The sequence below is a fragment of the Hibiscus syriacus genome, unplaced genomic scaffold, assembly GCF_006381635.1.
Source record: "Hibiscus syriacus cultivar Baekdansim isolate YM2019G1 unplaced genomic scaffold, ASM638163v2 tig00110057_pilon, whole genome shotgun sequence".
Classification (NCBI taxonomy): domain Eukaryota; kingdom Viridiplantae; phylum Streptophyta; class Magnoliopsida; order Malvales; family Malvaceae; genus Hibiscus; species Hibiscus syriacus.
Genome location: NW_024062581.1, coordinates 1,659,325 through 1,682,104, shown reverse-complemented (window position 1 = coordinate 1,682,104; position 22,780 = coordinate 1,659,325). Strand labels below are relative to the sequence as shown.

General features: G+C 30.7%; 2 protein-coding genes and 1 pseudogene across 3 annotated transcripts; 1 reads left to right on the top strand and 2 right to left on the bottom strand.

The window, feature by feature from the left end:
• Positions 1-876: 876 nt before the first annotated feature.
• LOC120214241 (purine permease 3-like) lies at positions 877-2,201 on the bottom strand. The gene is made up of 2 exons (XM_039212190.1): positions 1,398-2,201; positions 877-1,255 (listed from the first exon to the last, which is right to left on the bottom strand). Exons 1-2 carry the CDS (start codon positions 2,121-2,123, stop codon positions 905-907), a joined length of 1,077 nt encoding a protein of 358 aa, XP_039068121.1. The 5' UTR covers positions 2,124-2,201; the 3' UTR covers positions 877-904.
• Positions 2,202-2,983: 782 nt separating this feature from the next.
• LOC120214325 lies at positions 2,984-7,257 on the bottom strand (annotated as a pseudogene).
• Positions 7,258-12,306: 5,049 nt separating this feature from the next.
• LOC120214323 (2-C-methyl-D-erythritol 2,4-cyclodiphosphate synthase, chloroplastic-like) lies at positions 12,307-22,529 on the top strand. 2 transcript variants are annotated; one of them, XM_039212244.1, is made up of 4 exons: positions 12,307-12,744; positions 12,832-12,962; positions 14,670-14,899; positions 22,480-22,529. In XM_039212244.1, the coding sequence occupies exons 1-4, from the start codon at positions 12,399-12,401 to the stop codon at positions 22,481-22,483; spliced, it is 711 nt and encodes a 236-aa protein (XP_039068175.1). In that variant the 5' UTR covers positions 12,307-12,398; the 3' UTR covers positions 22,484-22,529. The 2 variants fall into 2 exon arrangements, with proteins under 2 accessions (XP_039068175.1, XP_039068176.1); XM_039212245.1 differs by lacking the exon at positions 22,480-22,529 and having other exon boundaries at positions 14,670-14,903.
• Positions 22,530-22,780: the final 251 nt, after the last annotated feature.

The window sequence follows — 22,780 nt, the reverse complement described above, 5'->3', positions numbered from 1 at the left end:
AACAGCTTTTCAACAATTAGATGCATTCATAATGCAAATATTCATGAATTGATAATAAGATAGTATTTATTTAGAATTTAACTTGTAATAATACATAATCTACAGATACAATTATTTGAATTTATGTTGTTTCAGAAAAATAACATTTTATTTTAGCATTAAGATCATTCAATCAATACATAAATTTTATAGGGTAAAAAATACATATTAGATATTGCTTTGTTGAGTCTTTCAATTATTAAAAGTTATAAAATGGTTCCTCAACTATAGAGAATTGCCTTGTTGAGTCCTCTGACTATTAAAAGTTATAAAATAGTCACCCAACTAGTCATATGTTCCAAAATCATCATTTTTTTGTTAAAAAATTGATGACAATCTAAGTTGAATGTTAATATGCTGACTGAGATATGATAAAATATGATATTAGAATCTCAGACAACTATCATATCTCGGTCAACATGTTAGCGTCCAGTTTAGACGACCGTCAATTTTTTAACATAAAATGACGAATTTGGAACCTACGAAAAGTTGGGTGATCATTATATAACTTTTAATATTTAACGGACTCAAAAAAGTAACACCTTATATATAGTTAAAAATCACTTTGTAACTTTTAGTAGTCGGAGTTCAACAAAGCAATGACCTATAATCGGGGACAATTTGTGTACTTTACCAAGTTTATATTTATGCTAATAGGTCAAATTAGATTGTATAAATAGTTGGAGAAGAAAATTTGGGAATATATTGTATTAATATTTATGGAAGTGAAATCATAAATTCTTACTAGAACATTGAAAGGTAATTTTGGATTTAGCTATGATAAAATTGTTTCATAAATTTATGCAGCAATATTCCATGAAACTTTTAGCCATGGTCGGTCGGACATAGGATGATCGCCGGTGTTTTACACACCTCCTTGTCTGTCAGAAACTGAATCCATCTCCGTTTGAAAGGTGGGTTTGTTTTTATTGGATTCCTTAATCTCACCGTAGAAGTAAGACAAGAAGCCCCAAAGCGAGAGTGCAAGCGCCACCCCCTTCTCCGCATGGAAACTTTCCTTGTAGAAAATGACTGCCAAAATCTCAGTTACGGGTAATAAAACAGCAATTATAATCCCCGACAACAAAGACGACGCACAAAAGATTACTCCTATGGCTCCCAAGAAGAAACATTGCCATATTATTGCACTACAAATCACAATCACGTAATAATTTGTTTCCCCTAGCTCGTATTTTCTTGCCTCCCTTGGAATTACCTGCAAAATACAACTCAATATGTTGTTTAATTAGGAGAGAGACTCATTGATTAATTAAACTATATAATTTGATTTAATGGAAATTATGGGATATGCTTAAGCCGGCTAGAGTTTATGACAGAAAGAGAGAAGAAAAAGTAACCTTGAAATCATCGTTAGCCAGCATGCCAATGGTGCAAACAACAGTAGCAAACAAGCACATCACCATTTGAATCTCCATCACAAGAGCGTAGCTGATATCTTGCTTTGCTTTCTTGTACGTTAACTCGACCAAGGGCAGAATGAATCCATACAAAGCCGAAGCTCCGAGGGTCATTAGGAACCCCAAAACGTATTCACCCTTTGATTCATCCGCTGGGCGGTCGCCGCTAGTATTCATGGCTAGAACACCGGCTCCGATCGTTAACATAAACACAGCGTTTATGGAATAAGGAGTGAACTTTTGCTTCACCAAAACAAAAGCAAAACCCGCTGTGAAAGCCAACTGCGACGCAATTACTAAAGCTGAAGTCGAAACCGGAAGACGATCGATCCCATAGGCGTAGAGGTAGTTGTCAAGGCCGGTGAGGATTCCGATGACGGCGGCAGCAAGGAACAAGTGCGGTTTCATAAGGAAAAGCTTGTTTTGGGAACTGGGTTGGGTCCTAGAACGGTAAAAATAAGCACAAGAGATTGGGAGGAGGATGACGGGCCAAGCACCGGTCTCCAGCCAGCTCGAGAACCAGACTCGTTTACCACCATGCATGAAGTAGAGTTTCATCATAAGTGGACCTGCACAGTTACCTATAGAAAGGATGATGCAATTTATTATTAGCAGAGCTTTTCTCATCGTCGTAGTGTTTGATTGAGGTTCCTTCCCGACCTCCATAGATTAATTGCAGAGAAAAAAATGGAGCTTCTCTTTTGTGTGTGTCTAGACTCTAGACTTCTTACTATAGTTATAGTACTATGAAAGCTGGTTTGTGTCCAAGTGTGTGACAAAAGCAAAGCTAAATTATTTAATTTTCCATGGGATTCAATAATGATAATTATTTAATATACTAGTCTTATAATTTTTTTCTTCACCAACAAACAACGATTAATCTATCGTTAAGTATATTTAATTATGATACCAACCCAAAGAAATAAATATAATAAGGAATAAAAAATTAAAATAAAATCAAAATAAATTTAAATTAAGAAATTTGAGTATATATATTTATTTATATATATATATTTTCAATAATAAAAAAATTAAGATAGTGACTCATGACAAAGCATAATTCGTCCCAAGATACATTGTGTTTTATTGAATATATTTATATAAAAAATTTACTTATCAATTACGAAATAATAATTATGAAAAATATCATTCTAGGCTGAATATTATTAAAAATTTTGAAAAGTTTAATTTAATAGTGTTAATTGATATTTTTATGATTTTTCTTCATGGTGAACGACTATATTTTGTTTAACAATTCCTACTTCAAAAAGAGGAAGCAGAATTTTTATTCCAAATAGGTATGAACTCACAATCTAGAAAAAAAGAAGAAAACTTTTGACCACATGCTCTAAAGATTGTTGACTCATAGTAAGCGAGTATAATGAAAGACTATATAAGAATATTGAAAAGCAGCAATTCAGATTTCACCAACAAATAGTAAAGGATATTATAATGGCTATCAATATTTCACAATAAGCGGTCGTTAATCCTCAGTACGGATAATTTTAAATCCAGACAGCGTATAGCATTACAACATTTCAAAGGGCATGGATTCATCATCCACGGCAGCATACATAGGATCCAGTAATACACAACTAACGAAGGGCATACTCAAATAATTCTAGTGTACAGTGCTGCAATGATTTGGTTTCATCATTTACTTACGCAACTTTTGTAGATTATCAAGCACCATGCTACTCGCTTGCATTTGCAATACCCACCATGTTGAGCATGTGTCTGTCCTCCTTGAACCTTTCTAACACCGTGCCCTTAACGGCATCCACTTTTTCTTGTTCCACTCCTTTTCTAACAATTCCCCAGCATTCTATAACTTATGGGTATATTTTGCTGGTCTTAGAAAGGCAAGGGCTATTGAAAGTGGTACAGGAAAAAGTATGCCCTTCATCAAAGCTTGCCGAGATGAACAAGCCAAAGTGATTTATGCGTCCTCCAAAACCAATGCCATTCGGGATTGTCTCTGAACTGAAGTTTGCACCACACTGCAAATGCTTATTGTTAGAAACATAAACAGCTTAACTTATATATGTATAAGAAGTGTGCAGATTTCCACTCAAAATTTGGAGTAGATAAAAAAGGGGGATATGAATCAACTACATCAAAAAGTTGGAAATGGAATTGGACAAACCACCCCAAGGCCCAGCATTAAGAATTACTTGCATCTTAGTGGGCACTAAAAACCTCTTCAATCCCTGATTTTAGAAGAATCAATATTGGACAACCCCAAGCAATGTTTACCGATAATTCCAATCTGTTCTCAAGTTATGAAAGCTATTAAAATAAATTCTGCAAAATTCGAAGTGTGCTGCAAGATGGCATAACTGTTCAGGAAACAGTCTAGATTTAAATTCTCTAATTTTTTCCCTAAAATCACTAGAGAGTTTCTTCCAATAATGACAGGCCTACTAGCAAGAACCAACATATAAGTACAGGAATCGGAGGCAAAGGATTCAAACATATTTGGTTTCAGCTTGAAATGAAAGAGAAAACAAACCTAGAAGAAAACGATACAAGAGCAAGTAAAAGCATACCCATTGCAAATTATTGTTTGCTCCAGTTGGCCTAAAAATAGATGCCACTGGGTAGAGCTGAAATAGAAAAGACTTCATGTCCCCATAGAAATCGCTATGCCTCTCCCAAGGCTGAGAAGCAAAACCTCCAAATATGTAACCTTCTCTATCATTGATAATCAGGACTGTTCGCCCATCATCATTTCTGCAGTTCAATTGAGTAATTAGGCAACCTATAAAAAGACGATCCCATCAACCAAGAAAATGAAATAAAATTAGAACGTACTAGGAATCAATATTTTCTTCAGGGAGATTAAGGAAAAGAAAATAAAATAAAACAGAGAAAGACCAAAACAATTGTTAAACAATTCATCATCTGATGAAGAGAAATTTTCCATTTTATCTATTTTACATAATGGAGCGCTCACAAAGAAGCCTCAGAAACAAACCTTGCGGTCAGAAAAATAAGACCAATTGGCAAATTCTATTAAAAAAACCATAATTCATCATAGACAAGAAAGGTATTAGATGCGTCACAAAGAGACGAGAGGTAGTTTAGTGCTTGTTAGTTTCTTTTAGGTATCCCTAATAGATGCATCACCAAGTTTATCAGCTTCCACAATGAGCTCTTACTGTTCCATGTATAATATGCTAAAGAGCAGAGTGCATCAACTACATGGTTTACATAGTTCTTGATCAAAGCATCTTCAAATTAAACTAGATAAAGAAGCAAGGATAAATACCTGAAGTTATAAAAGCAATGGAGGCCATACAGCCCGTACCATAATTTTAGCATGTTACACAAGGTTGAGTTTAATGATTGGAAGTCTTCAAGAAAAATGAGAAAAATACAGTCATAATTCATTCAAAAAGAATCAGATATGACCAATTTCATATTTTCAAAACAGAACACTAAAATTATCCATAGGTCTTCCAAAATTGTCTAAAAGATCAATCGGTCATAGTTTAGAAAAGCAACAAATACAACAAATCAGATAATTAATTTCTTATGACTTGAACTCCGATGGGAACAACAATTTACAGGGTCTGAATAGAGATAAGATGGTAGCAAAAAGGAAGTAGGGTACTTACGATATGTTCCCCAAGAATGTGTTAAAATTTAAGCCATTTAATGAACTATGATACAAGAGTTTCCATTCCTCTATCTCTTCATGAGATAGAGCCCCTCCTATATGCCAAGCATATTCATCTCTCAATAATAATATATTGGGATCAATATTCTCTGAATGCAACAATTTAGGAATCTGAGATCCCGGTCTCCCTACACAGAAAAATAACATTAAAACTGGACCTAAGATACTAATTTCAATCAAAATCATAGGATACAGGATATGATTTGGTGTAACTTCCATCTGGACATGTATCCAGTTAATCTATAATCCAGCTTAATCAAAATTAAGCCTTCACAAATTAGTGTAACACAAACAAAATAAGTTTTTCCAAAATGAATCAGGCTTTAATCGGAGTTAAGCTGGAGGGGACATAAAATCAAATCACATTGAGATACTACATAATTTTGCTAAGTTAAACACAAGCATGGTTGAACAATGTCACACTGATACAGATTCTAAATTATATAATATATACATATCTATTCATACTTTAAAGAAATTATGTCTCCAATGATGCTGCTAGAATGATAAAGATTACAAAAGAAAAGGGCACATATCAGAGAAGAAGCATGAAGAACCTGGATCTGGTGGCATTAGTAAGTTTGAAAGGAACTTCTTCACAGATGGTACAAGAGTACACCAGCATCTGAAATCCTCAAAGGACATACTTTTATCATTACGTTCCCCATCATCCTTTGAGAATGTCGCAGTATTCAGAAATGTCTCCACCATGTAGCAGCGTGAATTTCATTCTGGTTGAGAACCTTTCAGGTGGAATATATGGTCAAACATTGTGACTAGGCCAGATTCTAAATCGGACCTGTAGTTGAGAGGGAGCCACATAAGTTAGAAGGTTTCTAACATGATAGAGATGGCTAGAAATTCAAGAAGCTTCCAATAATTAGATTGGTAATAGAAGCTTCTAACTTGAAAATTTTGTTCCATAATTAGGTTTCATATTTTGGGAAATAAATGTTGACAGAAACAATTTTTATAATCAGGAAAAAGTTGGTGAAGTAAAGAAAACGTTACCGCAGACAATCATCATTTTACCTCGTCAAAACTTCATCATCTGTGACATCCAACAATCGATAAATAAACTCCTCAATCTCATCATCTGTCCCTTTCACATAAGTCCCCTACAAAAATTGAAATATAAAACCAATAGGCCTGCAAGTTCAGTTCAAAACACCAATTAACATAGGTTCCCTTAGCTGTTGCTCTTGTTAATTACCTTCTGACACTAGTTTTCTACTTCAAAAGTTAAACTCTTGAAGCATTTGATTGGGAATAAACAAATAATAAAAAAGGTAACAAACACTAACATACGGTGACCATTCCACATTAAAACCATGAATTTTGTCATGCACAAAATCTTGAACTTTAACTTCAATCATTTAAGAATACTTGGATGTTTTTCCTTTTTACTTCCACCCCATAAGTAAAAACATATAACAAAAGTAACAACCAAATGAAGCTACATATAACCAACAACATTTGTTTCTTAATCATATGTGCTCAGCAGTGATAAATAACCAACAATAAAATTTTCAATCTATGCGACTTCGATTTTAGGTGAGTGTCGAATACGGTAGACTCGAAGGTAATTACTTTAGTGATCACGAGGTCTTCATAGGTAAGCTTATCGTCTTTGCGTCCCTGGGTGGCTAAATCGAACATTCTGTAACATTCTGTCTCCAAGAGGACCTTTTAACCCGAAGTAAGCCTACATCCAAACTAGTACTTTCGTTAAGGGGGGAAACTTCCCAAGAAAATCAAAACAAACATTCATAACTAGAAATGGGTAAAACCCAAAAAAGAAAACCTGAAAAACAGGCGAAGAAACATATTGACCATTGTTCTGAGACTGGGCAGCTAGGGAAGTGAAGAGTGATTTGAGATGCTCTAATTCCTTCGGAGTAAAAGCTCTAAAACATAAATCTTTTCGTTAGTTCAATCATACCGACAAATCAAAAGCAATTTTTTGAATTAAAAAAAGTCCAAACGTTACAGTAAAGATTTTTTGGAGAAAGAACAACCTTGAAGCTGAATTGAAAAGAGGATTTGGAGGAGGTGACTGGCTGTTCCTCGTTCTTCTTTTTCCGGTTTTGTTCGTTTGCTTCCGTTCTACCTATATTTTTTTTCTTGTTCCACAATGGACCGATCTTCGTCTCCAGAGTCTATTATATTACATCAGCCCATTTCCATGTCCAAAGCCCAAACACTTTTGGGTTGGATAACATTCCAAATTGCAGTGATAGAGATTTATATTAATAAGTGACCACAATCATAAAAAAAAAAGTGTTAATCTCAATTTCGAACAATCATATTTGTGAGATGTATATGATATTAATGATAAAATTATATTTTAATAATGTTTATTGACATCATTGTTTCTTTCAAGAATCTGCTCAACAACATTATATTTTAAGTATGGATTCGACGACGTGACGTAATAAAGAGCCAATCCATACAGCTTAAACGATTCTAAGATCAGATTTTATTATATCTCAGTCAAAGGTTGAAGTTCAACTAAGACGGTCGTTAATTATTCAACGAAAAAGGATGAGTTTGGAATATTTGAATAGTCGTGTGATCATTTTATAACTTTTAATAATCAATGACTCAACAAAGCAGTATCTTTGTTACAACCCAAATTTTAGGAAAAATTAGAAAATTTAATAAAGGATTAATTGAGTAAAACATAGGGACTAGTTTGAAAAATGAGGAATTTAGCAGACCATTTTAGGAAGTTTTGAAGAATGCAGGGACTAAAGCATGCATTTGGCCATTTTTTTACCTAGTAAAATATAATTACCCGATTGGATAAACCCAAATTATTTTTCCCCCAAATTGAACCAAATCCCTAACCCCTAAATCAACCCCCGATGGTCACCTTCTCGCTCTAAATCCACAGCCGTCTGGCCACCCCAGCCCGAGTCACGACCACCAAAGTGCTCACCGTCGAACGGTGATAAAAATCCAACCCTTGATTTACCGAGAAACGGCGTCGTTCGCTGTGAATTAATCGAGGTTTGACCGTCAAAAATCACCCCGGCCGCTGCCTATTCTAGCCATTTACGACCGCATCCGGCGTTGGTTCAGCTCACCGTCGCCTCCACTACAACCACCATTGTGGTACGATCAAAACTCGACCGGTATTACTCACTAGTGACGCGCAGTCGTCGATTACCGGCATGGGTAAGTTACTAATCGGGTTTTGGTAAATTAAATTGGTTTATTGGTGTAATATTGGTTTGGTTTAACTGTATTTAAGTCTATTTTTGAATTGGGAGAAATCGGTCGGTATTTGGCCCAAGGAAAATTCCAGAAAAAGGTTACCCGACCCGTCTGCCCGACTCGTTGACTTGACCAAACCGTTGACTTTGGTCAAAGTTGACCATTGACCAGTCAGGCCGTCGACTTTGACCGGTCTAACCGTTGACTTTGATCGAAAAAAGTTTTAATTTTCGAAAAGCCTTATTTTAAATTTTTCTATGTCATGTGCCCGATTTTGAAGTCCATTTTGCCAAATTCTAACCCGAAAGCCTCCAAATTAATTGTCAAACCCAAATATGCTTAAGTAATTAAATGTTTTAATTACGGAAAAATTTAATGTAAGACTTGAGACTGATAAATTGTCATTGTTTGAAGGTACTAGAGACTTATCTGACAGCTCGCCAGCTCGACCCAGCTCTTCTCGACCTGTTAGGCCACGGGAGCCGATAGTCACTCGTATAAATCGTGAACTTTTCAAATACCCGACTTAAAATATTACTCTGATATTAACTCTGGTTGTTATGAATTAGGTTCGAGCACTATAGCAGAGCGTGACGAGGTCGATGCTTAGTAGTTTACTGTGTACCCTATTTTACGAGATGTGTTCCCTATGTGCTAATCGATTGTGTATATATATATATCACTGAAATTTATGATTCAATGGATGATGGTTCATGAACTACGATGGAATGATGTGTGATATTTGAATACTTGATTTCATTGGACGGTATTATTTTACCGAATATGGATCATGGAAATCTTTGTGTGTTATGTGAACTATTTTATAGGGATATTATCTGGGTAGGCTGAAGTATGGAGGTATAACCCTGATCAAACTAGTAAATCCTTACAGACGGCGACTCTTGGGTAGGCTTTCAGGCCCCAAGATGTTCCCTCAGGTTGGCTCCTTATACCCATGCTCTATGGATGCAGTTTATGGGCGAACTGCATATGGTGTATGGGAGGAGGGTATATTATGTGATTTAATATCTTATGCTTGATCAGGATTTCCATGATACTTTACTGGACTATTGCTTGATGGTTTTCATATTATGTTTTTATTGTACTAATGGGACACACTGAGCCCTAGGTCACTTTTCAAACTGTTTTCCCCTTTTAGATATTTGTGGATAGGTACCGATTCAGGCACTCGGAGGATCAACACATTATAGAAGAACTTTTTGTCTTAATGTTTCTATCTTCCGAATTGCTTTTCATTATGTGACATGGACCTTTATTTTGACATACTTGTTTTATGATGATGATGATGTTTATGGATTTTGCTACTATACTACAGGTTTATGGCATGTTATGTTTTATATAACTGTTTTTTAGTTTTATATTTACGAATTAAACTTTTATCGTTATTTATTTTACTTTTATAAATGTTAATTGTAATATGGTTTTAAAATATTGAATAGCATTTTAGAAAAACTGTTTAAGAAATTTTAATGTAATTCACTAAACTTAGTCGAAACGCATATGCTTGGTCTAGGGGGTTACAATCTTATAGTTGAGGGATCATTTTGTAACTTTTAATAGTTAGGGACTCAACAAATCAATTTGTGTGTTTTACTAAAAAAATAATAATAAATTGTAGGTCTGTAAACGAACCGAACGAACATGAATGAGGGTATGTTCATGTTTGTTCGTTTAACTTTAACTGAACAAACGAACGAACACAAACAACTTAACGAACAAAATTTGTTGTTAGTGTTCGTTCGTTAAGAAATTTAGCTTGCTCGTGTTCGTTCATGTTTGTTCATTTAAATGATAAACGAATACAATCGAATGAACATAAACGACCGTAAACGAACATAAACGAACGAACATAAAACTAATTAGGTTTATATTTGAGAAGAGTTTTTTTTATAATAATTTTAGGATTTATATTTTCTTTAATTGATTTGAGTACTTTTTATATGTGTTTAAAATTAATTGAGTTTAAAAATATTAATGGATTAAAGGTTAAAATTTATTAAGTCTTTATATTTCAAACGGGTCTGGAAAACATAAACGAATGAACATAAATGAACTAAATAAACAAACGAATTATCGAGCGTTCACGAACGTAAATGAACGAACGAACCTTTTGCTTGTTTTCATTCATTTAATTAAACGAACATAAAATCTTTTTCATGTTTATTCGTTTAATAAATAAAATAAATAAACTTCCAATAGAACGGTTCGTTGAACATCGGTTCGTTTGCAGGCCTAATTAAGTGATCAAAATAAAAAGGCAAAAAGACATTAGAGGGCCCTGTACTTTTAAAAAAAAATCAATGTGTTCCTCGTATTATTTTTTCTCTCAATGTGGCCCTCTAACTCAGAAAACAAACCTAATGTGACCCTTTGACCAACGTTTTCCATCGTTGACCATTTTAGTGCTGATGTGATAGTCCACGGTGCTAACATGGCATTCTAAAGTAGCTGATTACATGACGAATAAAATGACAAATGGGTTAAATTAATTTTTTTATCTTTGTTTGTGGTTCAAATTCATTTTTTTAAGTTCAAAGGTTTATTCATTTTAAAAAAAAATAAAAGTTATTTTAAATTTTAAATATAAAAATACTAAAAATAAAAATTAAATTATAAAAAATTAAATATACATATTAAAAATATTAAAACTATTATAAAAATAATTTTTAATATGTATCATAGGTTATAAAATGATAACTTATAAATGATTAGTAAATTTTAAAAATATATAATGTACGTACATGTAAAACATGCACATATTATTAATACTTATACAAAGTATTCTTACTAAATTAATCGAGATTATAAAATTTAAATTAGTGGAGACTTAAAAATTTATCAAAACTTACTATGTTTTCTAATTATCTTTTTACGTTGAAACTTATTATATAATTATCTTTTAAATTACTTGAGACTTACAAAAAGATAATTAGAAAACATAATAATTTTCGACTAATCCAAAAATTATAAATCTTGACTAATTTGAATTTTATAATTCTCAATTAATCCAGTAAATATTTTTATATAAGTGTTGATAATATGCATACATGTTACATGAATATGTTATGTATAATATATTTTTCAAAAAAAATATTTTTTAAAATTTTAATAATTTATAAATAATTATTTTATAACCTATTATATCTATTTAATTTTTTTAATTTTGTAATAATAGTTTAGTATTTTAATATGTATATTTATTTTTAGTAATTTAATTTTTATTCTTAGTATTTTTATATTTCATTTTTTGAATATTTGAATAAATTCATATTTATAGTTTAAAATAATTTTTATTCTTTTTAAAAAAATAAACTAACTTTAAAAAAATTAAATTGACTCTCGAACAAAATAAAAAAATTTAACCCATCTTTCATGTTATCAATCACATGATCAGCCATGGTGGACTGTCATATCAGCATTGTGGATCGTCACGTTAATAATATGAACTATCATTTCAGTACCGTAACAGTCAACAACAAAAAATGTGGGTTAAAGTGTCACGTTGAAGTTGTTTTCTGAATTGAATGATCATTTTAGGAGAAGAATAATATAAGAGACCCATTAATTTTTTAAAACTATAGAGACATATGTTTTTTTACTAAATAAAAATAAAATAATAAATTGATAATTAAATAAATAATTACTCTATTTTTTTATATAAAAAAGTTAGGTTAGGGAAGACTCCAGTAAACGATTAAATTGTAAATTCATAAATTGTAAATTATATAAGAATTTACAGATTATTTATCAAGAGTGACGATAATAAAATTTAAATTTAACTTTATAAACTCAAATTTTTTAATTTCAATCCCTTCGTACGAACCTTTATTGACATAAATAATTACTCTATAATTAATTGGATTTGGTAAGTTTGGTATATAATTTTTTATGGTAATTAAAAAATCTAGGGAAAATAAAGTATGGCCACAAATCGGAGTAACAAAGAAACTGAAAGCCTGAAGCTATTCAACAAAGAAACAGAGAGCCCGTTTTCTGCCTAGACACAGAATTCAACGGCGATGGCCACTCACTTTTACAGTTGTTCTCCGATTCCAGCAAAACCCATCACCAAAACAATCCATAACAAGTTCATTTTGTTGCCTAATCCTCGTATCTCAACCTCCAGACATCGTAATAACTTCGTAGCATCATCATCTTCTTCTACTTCTACTCTTCGAGCTTTAATTTCACCAGCAGCTACTTCAGTTGCAGAAGATGAAGCCACTACCTCCACCAAACCTTCCAAGTCTTTACCTTTTAGTGTGGGTCATGGGTTTGACCTTCATCGGTTGGAGCCTGGTTACCCTTTGATCATTGGTGGGATTAATATTCCTCATGATAGAGGCTGTGAGGCTCATTCTGATGGTATTTTCTCATCTATTCTTTCCCCTTTTTCTTGAGTTTTTCAATTTGATTTTGATGCTAACTATATGGGGGATTGATATGTTGCAGGCGATGTGCTGCTTCATTGTGTTGTGGATGCAATCTTGGGAGCTTTAGGCCTTCCTGATATAGGGCAGATATTTCCAGACAATGACCCTAACTGGAAAGGGGCAGCGTCCTCTGTATTCATCAAAGAAGCTGTGAGTATTTCTTTGATTTTGATTCTGGGTAATTTTGAGTTATTCCTCTTATTTATATATTTTTATGGGTCTTAATTTTCAGTGGATTCTCCTTTAGCTGGTTGTGTGGTTCACTGCTGGTTACCTTTAAATCACGGGGAATAAATGGCTGATTCATTGGTCATTGTCATAATATAAAATTGGGATACTGATCCTAGATTAGAACTTCAGTATCGAAAAAAATAACGAACTGTTGAATAGAAAGTAATAGAAAAGGCAGTACTAAGCTGAATATGGAATTATTTTGTTTTGGTGCATGGTTAAACAAGAACATAATGCCTCTTAAAGTTGTAGGCTCGACTAATGTACTTTGATGCAACATTCAAGTATTAAGATTTTATGAAACATATCCTTTTAACCCTTTTTAATGTGATAGAAGGAATCGAAGGAACTCCTTGGGTGGGTTGGACTGCATACTCAGTATTTGTACTCGAACCATATATAGCACTGCTTGTTAATCTCTTAAGGGTCATCACTGGTTAATTCAATCTACTTAGAAACAAAAAATTGAGTCTCTAGTTTCAACCATTCAGTACTTTGTCTTAGATGCATCAGCAAAGCAAATTGATAGTGTTCCTCTGTGTTGAGTGGTCGAGAAGTGGATACGAATCTGCTGCATTAGAGCTAACCTCTGATGTTTTGATTATGGTCTGGATGATGACATCCCAACCACAATGCAATGAACTTTGTCTTTATTTGATACAATAATAGGCATGAATCTTTCTTCAGAACAGCTTTGTTTGTTTTTTTGTTGAAAATGAGATTTAGGTTTTCATATTGGACTTTAATCACTAATATTGTAAGTGCATGTACATGATGAAGGAAACTTCATCGATCCTTGTATTCAGCTAGCCTGTGAAAGTGATTCTGCACATGGATACATCTTGTAAATATGATTTTTTATTTAAAAAAAGGATGCTTTAAGAGAAGTCTACCAGGTATGATATTCTTTCACTGCATATTTATGTAAAAACTCTGCTGCGTTATTTGATTGCAACTCAACAACCACAATTCAATGTCTGTTTCTTGAAACAGCCTAATTTGTTTGTGGTTGGAAACTGCTTCAACCTTTATTCTCAACTGAACTATAGATATTCATGTTTTTAATACTGGAGAATCCATTCTGAACCCGAATTTTCATGTATAATGCATCATTCTAAGAGAAGACTGAATGAATGAAATGCTCCCCTATTGCCTCCCACTCAATCCAACTATTTTAGAACAAATTTCAAGGACTTGGCTGTTAGGTGTTCTGAAAGTTTTACTTTGGTAGGACAAGCATAAGAAAGAATATTAACAATTTCGCAATTCAAAACAAACTATAAAGTAGGGGAATGTGATATCTATGATAATTTTGTAGTATAGGCGCGAACAACCCATTTACTTCTTTGGTCTGTGTAAGAGATACGTGTTCCTTTTCTTCTGAATTCAGCTTGTAGAAATTAGTACTAAAGAACTGAATCTCTCTATCATTTAGAGAACTCTGCGATGAAGTTTGTACGTATCAAGTTTTGTTTTTCCGTCATATGGATTATGTAACATGGTCAGGTTTGTCGTTTGATCCCATCATTGTTTATATCTTGTATTCTAGGAATATATACTTGACTTATCTGTTACAGGCTACTTAGATTAATCAAGTTCATGCTGTGCAACATGGTTTCATTTCAGGTGAGACTCATGCATGAGGCTGTTTATGAGATTGGGAACTTAGATGCCACTTTAATTCTTCAAAGACCAAAACTGAGCCCACACAAGGTGGCTATCAAAGCCAACTTGTCTGAGCTGCTAGGGGCTGACCCATCTGTTGTCAATCTCAAGGCCAAGACTCATGAAAGAGTTGACAGCCTTGGAGAAAATCGGAGTATTGCAGCACATACTGTGGTCCTACTGATGAGGAAGTAAAATATAAGCCTCAGGCATTGCTCTCGAGTCTGAAAACTGTATACACAGCGAGTATTATTAATAACTTGATGCATTTACTATATATTAACCAAGTGTTCAAATAATATCACATTTAGAATTTTTTTTTAAAATAATGTTATTATGTAGGAGAAAATAGTAAAAAATATATATAAATATTAAAATTATTTAGACAGAATTAAATCGTGCATGGTATGAAAATATGAACTAATTTTAATAAGCAACCAGTCATTCTATTATCCAATCATGGTATATGCTTAATGTGTACTTTCCAATCAAGATACAACAGAGCATGAATCACATCCACCAGTGTAATTCCCTTTGATGATCCTTTCCACAAGTGTAATTCTCTTTGATGATCCTTTCTACTAGTGTAATTCCCTTTGATGACCCTTAGTATGATCGAAGTGGTTGAACCACTTCGAAGTAATATGTCTCCGCCATAACTTTTATACACTCTGAACTCTGTATATAGTAAAACATCATATACAACTAGGGTGAGCAAACTCAACTTGAAAATTTGATTTTTTTAATTTCGAGTTATTCGAGTCAACTCGAATTATCAATTCGGTTTTCAAGCTCAAGTCAAGTTGAAATTTTGAAATTTGGAGTTATTCGAAAAATTGAAAATTTGACTATATTTTGACAATTTTACGATTCAGTCTCTGATTTTATTAGTCCTTCATTTTAAGTCTATTTTTAACCAAATTTGAACCACATGCTCCTAAACCATCATATAATTCATGTGTACTTTCAATTCCTCTTTTCAATAACAAGTTTCTATTTTTCAATTTAGTCTTTCAATTTTTTTATAATTTTCTTATTTATTCATTTGGCTCTTTATTTTAAGTTTTTTTTACCAAATTTGAACCACATGCTCATTTATCACTATAAAATACGTATATAACTTTAATTCTTCTTCTTTTTTTAATATAAATGTACTTTCTTTTTTATTTAGACCCTTAATATTGCATTCTAATCAATTTGATCATTTGACTCCAATTGTTTGCAAATTCTTTCTTCTCATTAATCCCTTGACGATTTTATACTCTCATCAATATTTTACCCTCAAAATAAAGAAATATATAGTATTGTGAATATATTTTATAACTTTAGATTTTTTATATATTAAATAACATTATAATGTGAAAAGAATATGAAATATATATCTTATATGGTTAGAGAAAGTCGAAAACTTGAAACTAAACCTTACCATAATACTATAAATAATTATAATAAAACTATCATAGAAAATCAAATAATTTTATTTGAAAGATTTTCAAGTTAAGTTTGAGTTGTAAAATAGGACTCTTCAACTCGAATAAGTTAATATTTTGACTCGACTAAATTGAATGCTGACCCCTTAATACAACTTACAAGTCAGCCACGAACATCGAGCATGAACCTTTGAGAAATCTATTGCGTAGGTCGTCTTTCAATCACTGAAAAACTTCAATTTCTCTACTCTATAATTTTCTTTGTAGACAAACCTAAAAGATTGATGACATACTTTAAGGCCCATTGAGATTAAAGTGGGGGAGAAGACATCGATCCCCATCTTAAAAACAGATAGTCAGTGGGCCATCTATTCATCGTTGCATTTCCATAGTCATAAGGGTTGTAAAATCAGATAATCAGACATGTTTAAGTTGGATTTGGTAGGTTGGGTAAAATTGGGTACAGTTTAAGTCAGATTAATTTGATGGTTTGACTTGGATCAGGTCGGGTACATATCAAATTAGTTCGGGTTATTTTCAAGTTGATTTGACACCAGATCTAGATTGGGTTAAGATCGGGTCATTTTCAGTTCAGATCGATGTCAGTTCAGGTCCGAAGCAGATAAAGACCAGGTTAATTCAGGTGTAGGTGGACTTCAGTCGGATCTCGTTCAGATTAGGTCACATCATTGACAGATAAAATTCAGGTTGGATGTTTACAGGATACAGATTGAGTTCAGGTCGAGTCGTTTTTATTTTTGGGTTAATTATTTTGTCATCTTTCGTGATTGTTGAATTGCAAGTTGTAATTGTATATGATTTCGAGTAAATTACAAAAAAATAATCATGGATCTATTTTGTAAAAAATATAAATTTAAGGACAAAATTGAAGAAATATAAAATTACAAATAAAATTTTAAAATATAAATTAAACAACACACGTAGGTAAGCGACCAAATCGAAATAAATTTAAAATGTGAGGTTTAAATTAATATAAAAAGGACTAAATTATACTCATTTAAAAAGTTATGGGCCAGTTACAAAAAATATAAATAACAACTAACAATGGGCCAAATGAAGATGTAAATATAAATTTAAGGACTAAATTGAATACATATAAAAGTGAAAGACTTAAAATTTAAATAAATTAAAAAACACAAAAGGATGAAATTGAAATAAATGCAAAATATGAAGAAATAATGAAAACTATAGTAAATTGCATTCATTTAGAAAATTGAAAAAAATTATAATATATATATATATAAAGACAAATATATAATATATGTAGTTTATATGTAGTTTATTAATAAACTATGTACTTTATATATATATATATATATATATATATAAGATTTATGTATATAGTTTATATATATAGTATATTAAATGCATATATATTACTATATAAATATTTTACATTAAAAATTATATAGTTTATATATAAACTTTATTTATATTATAAACTATATAATTATTATAAGCTATATATATAAATTATGTTTATATGAACTATATATATAAACTATGTACGTAAACTATATATGTATAAACTATAAAAAGTATATAGTTTATAAACTATAATTTATGTTAATATAGTATATATATAAACTATATAAAGTATATAGTTTATAAATTATAATTTATATTAATATAGTATATATATGTATGTATAAGTAATATAAGTAATATATATAAAAAGTAATAAAGTTTATAGTTTATAGAAACCCTAAACTATATATGTATAGACATAGTTGATAATTCATATATAGTTTATATAAACAATAGTTTATATAAATTATATATGTAACATTAACCTATAGTCTATAAACAATAGTTAATATATGTAACTTATAATATATGTATACATGTAAACTATATATGTAACTTATAGTACATGTATGTATAAACTATGTATAGTATATAACTATATATATATAACCTATATATATATATATATAAACTATATAAAGTAAATTACTTATATAGTTTATAGAAACACTATGCATAAACTATATAAAATAATAAAGTATATAGTTTATAGAAACTCTAAACTCTAAACCCTAAACCCTAAACTATATATGTATAGATACAGTTGATAATTCATATATAGTTTATATATATTATATTTGTAACATTAACCTATAGTCTATAAACAATAGTTAATATATGTAACCTATAATATATGTATACATGTAAACTATATATGTAACTTATAGTACATGTATGTATAAACTATGTATAGTATATATAAACTATATGTATATAACCTATAGTATATGTATATATACAATCTATTTATATGTTACATAAACTATATATGTAACCTATAGTTTATAAACAATAGTTTATATTAGTGTACTATATAGTTTATAACCTATAGTAAATAATTTATAAGCTATAGTTTATATTAATGTACTATATAGTTTATATTAATGTTAATTATCTTAACTATAATTTATATTAATATAATATATAGTTTATAAATTATAATTTGTATTAATGTAGTAGATAGTTTATAAACTATAGTTTACATTAATATTAACATATTAACTATAGTTTATATTAAAAATATAGTATATAGTATTAATATTAATTATAGTCTATAAACCATATACTATATTAATATAAATTATATTAACTATAGTTTATATTAATATTAATTTTATAGACTATATTTTATATTAATATTAATTACAAATTATAAACTATATTATATTAAATAAGTTAATATTAATAAAAATTATATATTAATATTAATTATAAATAGTTTATTAATATAAATTATATGGGGATGAAATTAAAAGAATTTAAAATATAAAGATTAAATTAAATTATTAAAGTTGGACTAAATTGAATAAAATCAAAATAAGGGGATAACAGTACAATGCGAAACGAAGTTCAAAAACACGCGGATCTTGAACTCGACCCGAACGGAGCGACTATATAAGGTAATTTTTTCTCATTTTCGAGTTTCTCATTCATTCTTCCATTTTGCTCTCTCTTTCTCTAACTCTTCGATTCTCTCAAAATTTTCTACCTTCTCTCTAGAAGTTCATCCATATTCTTCGTTGTTCTTTGAAAAAACCTTCATTTGATCTTCAAAAACACCAAATCCCAAACATTTTCCTTTTTTTTGTTGGATCAAACACACGAAATTTCTTAACTTGTTCATCCGAGTTCATACCAAAACCCTCATTTGATATTCATAAACACCAAAACCCATACGATTTCTTGTTTTTTTCGATCAAACACCCAAAATTTTCTCCCATGTTCATCCGTATTCATCCCAGTTCATATTTGTTCTTCACAAAAACCGTCAGTTGATCTTCACAAACACCAAAACACATATCATTTCCTATTTTTCCGATCAAACCCCAAACCAAGTAGCATTTCATCATTATTCTTCCCCAAACCATTCTCTGATCCTTCGATCAAACCTAAAACCTAACACCAATTCATCTTCTATAACCCAACCTCAACCCCAAACTCAAATCCCAAACCTAAACTCAAACCCAAACCCGAACTTGAACCCGAACCCGAACCGAATCTGAACCCGAACATAAAAAAACCTAACCGAACCTCTTCACTTTCTGTATCTTCTTCATATTCTTCCTTCTCTGTTGATATTCAAAACCTTTATGTTTTTAAGGGTTTTATGGACAGTCTTTCTTACGAGTTGAATTATCCAGGTATATTTATTTTTTTATTATTTTGTTTTTTATTTTAATATTGTTCATTAATATATTATTCATTTCATTTGTAGGAGAAAACCCAACAAATCAGAATGAAGAAATTCTGAAAGAGGTAAATATACTCTCCTCTATAGCTAATGTTTATTCGTTCCCAATAAATCAGAATGAAGAACATTCTGAAAGAGGTAAACATACCCTCCTCTGTAGCTACTGTTTATTCGTTTCCTCTGTTAGTCCTTGTTTGTGTTATTGTTGGTTGTTCATTCGGATTAGTTGTATAAGGTTGTTAGCTGCCTTTGTTTGTAGCTTAATCAAGGTTTACTTTTTACCATACTAACCCTATTTTTTTGTCAAGGGGATGTAAATGATATATTTTCCAAAGCAGTTGATATAAATAAATCCTCTAAGAGGAAGTTCACTGGTTCATCCGAATTTGGGAGAAGAACCTCTTCTGTTTGGGACTTCTACACATTCACCAAATCTGATGATGGTTATATTTATACTGAGTGTAAGTATTGCAAAGTGAAAAGGTATAAAGTTGATTTTTATATTGGTACATCTAACCCTAAAAGGCATACTAAGAAATGCCAAGCTAATAAGAATTTTCTTGCTGAAAATCCTGGTAGTGTATCTTCTTTTGATTAAAACAAATACTATGAACTGTTTACTGAGGCTATTATGTGTCTTGGTTATCCATATAGTATTGTTGAGCATGAAAAACTTTGGGATTTACATTATTACCTTAATTCTTCTGTTAAGGATATATCTAGGTATACTGTTACTAAGTATTGCATGTTGAGCATGAAAGATGATTTGAATGTCATTTCTCCTCTTCCCTTCAATGGTAAGTACTTCCATATAAGGTGTGCTTCCCACATTTTGAACTTGATAGTTCAAAAAATTTTGAAGGTAATTGATTCTTCTGTTAATAAATTAAGTCAGAGGATAATGATTGGTTGTATGGTTTAAGAGCTTCACTATTACCAAAAAATATTGATATTTTTGTAACAACCCGTAATTGGTTGTATGGTTTAAGAGCTTCACTATTACCAAAAAATATTGATATTTTTGTAACAACCCGTAATTGGTTGTATGGTTTTGAGCCGGAGGATAAGGAATAAGACTACCTTACTGTGGTTAATGAGTCTGCTATGTAAAGGTATGATAGATTTGTTTTGTTTTTAATTTTATCTCAATATTTCATTTTAATTTTAATTTTAATTTTTTAGGATGTTTAACGTTAAGTGAAACCATTGGAATTTGATATTCAGTCTTGTTTCTTCCCTTTACATGTAACTTCTATTTATTAATTACTTATTATATTTATTATGTTTAACAGTAACTGAAACCAACTTTTATTGATGCTTCTGTCCAAAGTAACACATCTTGATTTTGCTTGATATTATTTCTGTTATTATAAACAATGTTGAATGCTTGATTCTGTAAGGGTTTGGTAAAGTCAGAAATGTTTGGCACTATTGGCCATCGTATTCCTTTTGGCTTTACCGTTGACTGCATGTTTGTTTAATGCAAAAATGTTGCATGTTGCTGCCTTGTAATTTATTTTGTTGGTCTGACTTAAAATAGATTGTTTAAACTTGTCATTTTTTCTAAATAACTACTCATGTTAAATTATGTTGGTGGCTTTAAAAGTTGGTCGTAATTTAACAATGTTGGCAGATATTTCGATACAAAAGCTCGATGAATAAATTTATGGTAGCAAAGTTAGGGTTTTAGCCTTATAAAATTTTTGTTATAAGATTTGAGAGCTTAAAAAACTGGTTTTTTTTTTCATTTTATTGTATTCAACTGTAACAACAATGTTATTCAAATTTTAAATCAAATGTTATTTAAATTATCAATATCAATTAAATTTATCTTTTATATTATGTTTTATGTATGTTATAGTTGTTAGATAATTTTTCTCTACAAAAATTAAACTGTATAGTTTATATTTATATTTTAGAGAATTAATCACGTTCAATACTAATATTTATCTATTATCAAATTAATTATCATTTCAATGCCAAAATTATTTTTATTAATCATGTAAAAATTAAATATAAATTATATAATATATACTTACATTATTAATATTAGTTTTTCTTTACATAAATTAAACTATATAATTTACATAAATTAAACTATATAATTTACATAAATTAAACTATATTAATTTACATTTAACCATTGTTCAATGCCAATAATTTTATTAATAATATTTTATATAATTTACATTTAAAGAATTTTGTTAAAGAATTTTTATAATAAATCTATTTATTAATTTAATTATCATAATAAATATTTTATTATAACATTGAAAAATTAATCATATTAATTTTTTAATTATATCATAAACTCAAAAAATCATAATTTTATTAAAATCTTATAATTTCGTCCATGGTAATAAATAAGTCAGGTAAATGTCAAGTCAGATAAATAGCATATCAGGTCAATAACAAGTTGGATCATTTACAGGTCATGTTCATCACATGTCAGGTTGAAAACAGGTTGGGTAATACCAATTATTTACCAGGTCAATCTCGGGTTCGGGTATCATTTTTTTGGTTCAATTCGGGTTCAGGTTGTTCTCAGGTCGGGTATAGGTCGGATTCAGATCCATAATTTCCAGGTCCAACTCAGATTTAGGTAAACATCAGTTCCGACTCGAGTCGATCTCGAATCGATACAGCACAGGTTAAAAACAGTTTTGACTTGAGTCGGTTTCAGTCAGTTTTGCAGGCCGGTTCAGCTTTTTACAGCCCTAGTCATAAGACAAGATTTAGCCTCCAAAGAATTTATCATAAGACCTCACTGATATAAAAAGAAATGTTGTAATTCTTAGAGATCTTGAATTCAAGCAGCTACGTATGCGGATGTATATGTAATATCAATTGTTAAAAAAAATTCTAAACAGATAATATATTATAATCATGATAATTACAAAAAT